The 8,329-nt window shown below is 41.7% G+C and overlaps 1 protein-coding gene across 1 annotated transcript; it reads right to left on the reverse strand.

The window, feature by feature from the left end:
- Positions 1-299: 299 nt before the first annotated feature.
- On the reverse strand, positions 300-5,331 carry NANOG (Nanog homeobox). Its single transcript, XM_067698615.1, has 4 exons — positions 4,952-5,331; positions 2,321-2,589; positions 908-994; positions 300-761 (listed from the first exon to the last, which is right to left on the reverse strand). Exons 1-4 carry the CDS (start codon positions 5,100-5,102, stop codon positions 345-347), a joined length of 924 nt encoding a protein of 307 aa, XP_067554716.1. The 5' UTR covers positions 5,103-5,331; the 3' UTR covers positions 300-344.
- Between the last annotated feature and the right edge of the window lie 2,998 nt (positions 5,332-8,329).

An 8,329-nucleotide genomic window follows, 5' to 3' on the forward strand; every position in this document is an offset into this window, starting at 1 on the left:
AACAAGTAAAGCCTCCTCATCCCAGAAAATACGAATAATCCTTCATCACACATCTTTGTACTTTTGCTCCCTATTCTTGAGGTTAGGTTCTAGATCCTAAAGATATCCGAAAAACAGTATTATAAGCTAGTTATCTATAGCCGCCAGTCATCTTTTATCATGTTGTCCGTAGAAGCCAATGCTTCTGAAACCTCTGATTAGACACCAATCATACACCCCCAAATTGACACAAAAGGCACAATGAAAAGCAGCTTATCAAGGCAGAGAGACGTAATTGTAAAAGAAAAATTCTAGGGAAGTAATACAGTCACGGCTCAAATTGAGATTGAATAATACAGCCATCGTTACAAATCTTCAGGCTGTATGTTCAGAGAGTAATTTGGGAATAAATCCATGATTTGCTGTTGGGAATTGAAATACTTAGCAGTTTGCTGTATTATGTTACAGCTTTCCCCGGCAGTTTCCAAGGTGGCCTCCAGATCACTGACAGGAGAATTTTGCTGGTACTGGATCTGGGGCTGCAGGAATTCCTCAACATAGTTGTTGAATTGATTGTTCCAGGTCTGGTTATTCCAGGCTTGGGGGCACCAGGTCTGACTGTTCCAGCTCTGGTTGTTCCAGGACTGACTGTTCCAGCTCTGGTTGCTCCAAGTTGGGTTATTCCAGGTCTGGTTACCCCACATGGGCAGGTTTCCGGAAGAGTTCACCAAGCATCCTTGGTGGTACGAATAGAAGCCCGGGTATTCTGTAGTTGCTGGGCCCTTTTGAAAGAGAAGGATGGATTAATTGAAAAGGTACAAGGAAAATCAGAATTGTCTGAAGTTGGGATTGCATGCTTCAGCAATGGATACAAATCTATCTAAAAAGTCCTTGTTAGGAAAGAGCAGAAAAATAAGTTTCCTGTTACCTGAGTCACAATGTTGCTATTCCTGGGCCAGTTGTTTTTCTGCCACCTCTTACATTTCATTCTCTGGTTCTGGAACCAGGTCTTAACCTGCAGGGAAAAGGTAACAGGAAAACACAAAATACTAGTAATGCAGGATGTACTGGGATCAAAGAATATTAAGTTTTTTTTGTTTGCTTTTTCCGATAGCTACAACCATCTCAAACTCAGAACAAAATTTTAACTTCTAGAGTCCTTTCTTAAACCTTCAATCTGTGAGTGAATTTCAAGCCCCTCAAGTCAGTGGGCTACTTTATGTTTAATAAACCTAACCAGATAGAACAGAACATACCACAAGTCTGCTACTAACTAGGAAGTTCACATATAAATGTCTACCCACGCCATTAGTCACGGTTAAAGGTAATTGGTTTGCAATGAAAAGCCCACCTCCATATAAGCACATTTACACTTAATGTGATAATGGTATTTTAATTCAGGAATTATGAAACATACCACAAGGAGGACAGCTGTTTAGAAAATATCAAATTATGTTGCAGCACAGAATAAACTAAACTTTGCAGATGGTTTTGTAAACTCTGAGTTAGAAAATGAGATCAGAGAGGTAGAAGAATATATATATAAAATAAGATCATGGAATAGGACTTTCCAAGTATGGCGCCAGTAACTGAATAAAATGGCCAATAAATATATGGAAAATGATTAGCAGATAAAAACAAAACATACAATTTTAATTTTAATAAGAACAAGTGTTGCCTAGGGACTCTTCTAACTCGGAAGATAGGGGGGTATATTCTTCCTTTTTTTAAGGAAAATTGTAAACATTTTCACAATTCTGGTTTGTGCAACAAGGGAAGTGGTTAAATAAATTATAACACATTGGGGGAGGGGGTGGGGGAGGGATGCACTGGGAGTTTGGGATTAGCAGATGTAAACTGTTCCATGTAGGATGGATAAGCAAGGTCCTACTGTATAGCACAGGGAACTATACTCAATATCCTGTGATAAACCGTAATGGAAAAGAATATAAAGAAAAGAATGCCAAAAAAAATTGACACATTGCCACAAAACACATTACAAAAAGTTCCATTTTCATATTAAAAGTTAACTTGTGGGGTTCCCTGGTGGCGCAGTGGTTGAGAGTCTGTTTGCCAATGCAGGGGACACGGGTTCGTGCCCGGGTCTGGGAAGATCCCACATGCTGCGGAGCGGCTGGGCCCGTGAGCCATGGCCGCTGAGCCTGCACGTCCGGAGCCTGTGCTCCGCAGTGGCAGAGGCCACAGCAGTGAGAGGCCCGTGTACCGCAAAAAAAAAAAAAAAAAAAGAAGTTAGCTTGTTTGTAGGGGTGCATAAACAGAGTACATAGAAATTAACCTTGTTTCTTATTTCTTGTTGTATCAAACAAGAAAACAACCATACCTGTTTGTAGCTAAGGTTCAGGATGTTGGAAAGTTCTTGCATTTGCTGGAGGCTGAGGTATTTCTGCCTCTGAAATCTGTCATTGAGCACACACAGCTGCGTCTGAGAGAACACGGTTCTGGTCTTCTGCTTCTTGACCAGGACCTTCTCTTCCTTCTTCTCTGTGCTCTTGTCTGCAGCCGTGGCCAGTAGTTTTACTCTGGGGCTTGTGGAAGAATCAGGACTGTCCTGAATAAGCACATCCATGGAGAAGGAAGGAAGAGGAGAGACTGTTGGGAACAAAATGACACTTTTCTCTAAAACTTCAAATATTGAAAGTTTATTGTTTTCAAAGCACTGTTAAAGTCCTCAGAGCTAGATACTAAGTAATAACTTTATTTTTAAGCAATCCTGAACACTTTGCTAACCTTTGCACAAATGCCATTTTGCATGTCAGGGACATGGCTAATATGTATTGCTGGGAAGCGGAGGGGGACTCAAACCTCTTCTTTCTGCCAGTCAAAGCTCAGGAGCCCACACCCTGGCTGTTCTCAAAGGTCAGAATCATCATTTGACTCCCACCTTTGTGTCCTTCCGCAACTTCCTTTATGTACCTTAATCATCACCTCCTTAATTTTTTTTTTTGGTGGAGCCGCGTGGCTTGGGGGAAATCTCAGTTCCCTGACCAGGGATTGAACATGGGCCACGGCAGTGAAAGCGATGAATCCTAACCACTAGACCACCAGGGAACTCCCACGTACTTAATTTTGAAACAGATGATCCGGGTTCTGGGGACCCTATAAAATCAAGTTTGCTGCCCGGTCTTAATACCAGGACTATCGGGAAATGTGAATTTTGATAAAGCTTCTGTTTCAACCCAGACTTTGTGATTTCATCTCCAAAATTATTCCTCCCTCATGGTTTTTTTGTTTTCGCAGTTGGACTAAGCTAATCGTAGGTTGTTTTGGTGGTTTTTTGACTGAAGTATAGTTGCTGTACATTATATAAATACAGGTGTACAATATAGTGATTTACAATTTTTTAAGGTTATACTTCATTTATAGTTATTATAAAATACTGGTCATATTCCCCGTGTTGTACAGTATATCTCACGGAGTTTCTTTCACTGATTAAAATCAGGTAACAGAAATAAAAAATTTAAAAACAAAATGAGGTAACATAAAAAAATTGTCTAGCACAGGGCCTGGCATATATTATTGACTTTGTAACTAAAAATTTATTTCCTGTGTTACTTAGATTTATTTGCACAGACGTATACCCAGTGCTTAACTCCAATTCTACCCTAGTCGTGGAATAAATGGACAGGCTTTAAAAGGCAAAAGACTTCACAATTTCACAAGTAGATCTAAGAAGGAAAGTCCTCAGCTAATGATTAGAAATGGAGCATGTCTTAAAAATTATCTATACAGGGCTTCCCTGGTGGCGCAGTGGTTGAGAGTCCTCCTGCCGATGTAGGGGACTCGGGTTCGTGCCCCGGTCCGAGAAGATCCCACATGCCGCGGAGCGGCTAGGCCTGTGAGCCATGGCCGCTGAGCCTGCGCGTCCGGAGCCTGTGCTCCGCAACGGGAGAGGCCACGACACTGAGAGGCCCGCGTACCGCAAAAAAAAAAAAAAAAAAAAAAATCTATACAGACTTGCACTTGGCTTGCTAGGAGGACATGTCCATTGCTCATTCCTGAGCTATTTGTCTCACCATCCAGCGCTGTAGCTGTATTTTCAACATTTGAAATTATAAAAGGACATAACACAAAATTTGGAAAAACGGGGTAACATTAAAATCCAGCACTCAAATATAAGTTATTTTGTTTACTTATTACTTTCTCCACAACTTACTTCTATGGTAGTAATCATAAATGTAAACAGATTTTAAGCTATTTTATGCCATAAATGTTAAAAATAGCATGCCTGGGTAAAGGTTGGTCTAATGAAAACTGTTACAGTTTTCATTTGTAACAACTACTGCCAAACTGATTTCCAAAAAAGTTTGTGCCAGCGTTACAATATCGCGAGCACCTCTCACACCCAAAATTACCAATTAGAAGCCTAAATATTAAGAGTATAGAATTCAAAGCCAAACTGGATTTCAAATCTGAGCTCTCGCCACTTTGTCGGTATATTAAACCTTTTGGAATCATCCACTGTAAAATGGGGTGAACACTTCCTCGGGATTTAGGAGACTTGAGCATAGCAGGTGCCTACAAACTCAGCTGCCCAATAACGTCCTCGCATCCAGAGGTTAGGGGAAGAGCCAACCGCTACTGTAGTAGAAAGGTAAAACATTTCCAAAAGGTGCGTTTCATATACGTTAAGATTTACACATCAGTTTATCACATCACGGTTGCGTTTCCACAGTGCCTACACACGTAAGCTCTCAAATACACCGCGTACAGTTGAATGGCTGAGTCCCGTATCCCGCGTCTCTCCGTCCACAGCTCTTATCGCCCGGAACATTGGGGAAAGGGCATGACCCCATCAAGTTACCGTTGAAAAAGAGGTGTCGAGAGGATGAATAGATAATGACACCTGCTTATATTGATGGGCTCAAGAGGGAAACAGATAACCCTTAGCCTCTTTCCTTCTTTCCCTTTCCCTGAAGGAACTTAGCCTCTCAAGGATTCAGTATTTACTTACCAGTCTCCATGTCGTGGGTCTCAGCAGATGACATTTGCAAGGACACATAATTTTCTTCAGGCCCATAAATCTCAGGCATTGGTGAAGATTCCCTAGAATTGGATGCTTCGGGGCCACGCAGGCTTTGGGGACAAGCTGGGTCCACACTCATGTTGTTGAATTGAAGGAGAGGGAGAAAACCAAAGAGCTAGATAGATGGTAGGAAAAGTCCAGGCTTAAGAATCTAGGTAGAAGAGCTTAGAGAAAGGTGAAGATGTCCAGGTGTAAAAGTATTAAAAACATGGGATGAAGGGAAGTCACCTGTGTGATAACAGAAGCCTACCAGCCCAGTGTAGGAAAATGACAAAAAAATTTGTGGAGGCTCTAGACTTATAAGTAAGGCTCAGCCATACTTCGACCCGCCCCTCCTGGCAGCCCCACGCCCACACACACCCTTGCGAATTCCGAGTTAATCCTGTCTGCCAGCCTCACCAAGGCCATTGTAATGCAAAAGAGAGCTGCTGAGTAGCCTAGACTGGGTGGGGAACTGGAAAACTGGGACCTCGGAACCTGGAAACAAAATAAACCCAGCAGTGAAGTACTTCTAGGTTCACCCTGTTTCCACCTTTTAAAATCAAAGATGCACTTCCAGTTCCTGAGGCCCAGCTAAGGTGGTTGAAATTCCCACCAGGACAATTAATGCCCTTGACTTGAGACCCCTTAGGGTCTCAAAATCAGGCTAGTTATGCAGAAACTTCAACAAGCGCCCTTTTCCTCTTTGGTTCACTCTTAAGGTCACAATAAAATACATACTGAATGTTAAGGCATCGGTTGATGTTAAGAATAGTACTTGTTTTCAACTCCCACCTAAGTTCTTTCTTGTTTTTTTTAGCTTGCAGAAAAGCAAGCCTTTTCAGCAAGACAAAAGCCAGAGGAAAGAACCTGCGGACCTAGGACCCTGGGTGCCGGGTTAGTCATTATACATAAACCATTACTATGGAGGATTTTAAATTTGTTTTTATACACATATTACTGGATAGAATCTTGGCTCAGCCACTTTAATAAGTCTCAGTTTCCTCATCTATAAATAGGGGCAAAAGTACCTTCTCTGTGTTGTAAGAATCAAGGAAAGTAAAGTGCTAAATACTCATTTGACACATCAGTGATCTACAAACATGGCTGTTAATAGAAATTCTTTCAGGATCCTATATCCATGACCTCTAAATTTGAAATTACCTTTTTGTTGTGATTTTTATTTTAATCTAGAGAACGTGAAATCTAACATTGTGTGATAGAATGAAAGCACCACCTTCTTATTTTACCTGGGACATTACTGGACTCCTAGATATAAAATAATAAAATTTATTGACCTGTAAACGAACCCAATTGAAAAGAGGGAGAAAAAAGAACGTTCTCTAGGCAGGTGATATTCCTGTAACGGACTTGCCAGAGCAAATGTGATAGGTTCATTTTAGAACCAGTGTTCGCCCTCCTGTCTATTCCTCCTTCCCAAGCAGTCATCTTCTTGTCTTTTTTCCCCTCTGGCTCTTTCTTTCTTTCTTTTTTTTTTTTACAGCTTTATTGGAGTATAATTGCTTTACAATGGTGTGTTAGTTTCTGCTTTATAACAAAGTGAATCAGTTATACATATGTTCCCACATCTCTCCCCTCTTGCGTCTCCCTCCCTCCCACCCTCCCTATCCCACCCCTCCAGGCGGTCACAAAGCACCGAGCTGATCTCCCTGTGCTATGCGGCTGCCTCCCACCAGCTATCGATTTTACGTTTGGTAGTGTATGTATGTTGGCGCTTTTTTTAATTAGCTTTTCCTTCTCTGGCCTGGCAATCCTGTCAGGCCCTTCAACCCCACTCCATCCTCATTCTCGTCGTCTTCTTTTATTTTTTTTTGGTTTGTTTTCCAAAGGAACAGTTTTTAATATTGGGTTCCAGCACTAACATATTTATGGGCAGAAGGGTAACAATCTATGGTTCTCAATTTTCCTCCCCATTCCCAAATTCAACATTCAGGAATTCTAAGATTTTTTTTTTCTTCTTTCCCAATCTCCTATCCCCAAAAGTAAACCCTTAGCAAATTCCAATTATATATTTTCCTAAGATACAGTTCTTGGCTAATCCTCCCATGCACTCTGCTGCTCTGGTCTCCATCTGCGGGCTTTGCTCCCACGTAAGCTGATTTTTGCTCATAATTCAAAGATGCCACCTTGCAAGCTCAGGAGTATTGCCAGGCCCACACAAGGGGATGAAATTCTATGTAATCTTTTCTTTGTCTTCTCAGACCATCATTCTGGAGGGGAAAAAGAGTTTGGAAGAGGGGAATCAAGGAGAGGGTGGGTGGAATACATTGTGCCTCAGGCAGATAGCCTCTGTCTCATTAGAAATAGAATATGATTTTTTTAAAAAAGGGAATGTGAGGGACTTCCCTGGAGGTCCAGTGGTTAAGACTCCGCGCTTCCACTGCAGGGGGCATGGGCTGCATCCCTGGTCCAGGAACAAAGATCCCTCACGCCGCACTGCATGGCCAAAAAAGAAAAAAAAAAAAGGAATGTGAGAATGTGAGGTGATGGATGTTAACTAAACTGATTGTGGTGATGATTTTGCTATATATATATATATATATATATATATATAAAATTATTACTTTGTACACTTTGAACTAATACAACATTGTATGTCAATTACATCTCAATAAAATGGGGAAAATAAATTTAAAAGGGGGAAACTAGATTTCCTGGCTCTCAGTCAGCACTGTTTGGTAAATGGGGACAGTCAAGGACACCAAATACTTTGGTTTGCCTGCAGCTCTCTAAACTGCAGGTATGGGAAGTTTTGTTCTTTGCTGATGGGAGTCTTTGCATGAAAACCTGAGATGAATTTACCCCATCCCCCCACCTGGGCCCCATTGTATCTAAGGTAAGAGCCTCCGGAGAGAAAGACCAAAGGGCAGGGGGCTGTTGGCTGGAAGGCAGGCTTACTACATTCTTTGTCCAGGAAAGCAATTTGAATAAGGCTGAGAATGCCTCGGAAGCTGTCAGAGACCCCGGGTTTGTCGGGGTGCTCTGGGTGGGTGGAGGAGGGGTGTGTTATAGGGGACTCGGGTCCAGAGCCTCAAGTGCAAAAAGTGATTCAGTGAAGTCCGGATTGTAAATTTTATTGTTCTAAGAGCAGCATCTGAGAAGAAGGGAAAAAAAAAAGCTGAATATGAGAAAGGAGAAACATTTTACAGATATGATTTACTCTTTATTTATGGATAAGAAATGCACTTTGGGCCACACAGTCTTTTAAGAGAGCGGGCGCTGCTAACTTTGCATTTGTCAAGGATAAGGGGGCGGTAGCAATCATCACAAGTATCAACACAGACTTTCACCGCCCCCCAGTTCTCA

The sequence above is a fragment of the Pseudorca crassidens genome, chromosome 11 (genome assembly GCF_039906515.1).
Source record: "Pseudorca crassidens isolate mPseCra1 chromosome 11, mPseCra1.hap1, whole genome shotgun sequence".
Classification (NCBI taxonomy): Eukaryota; Metazoa; Chordata; class Mammalia; order Artiodactyla; family Delphinidae; genus Pseudorca; species Pseudorca crassidens.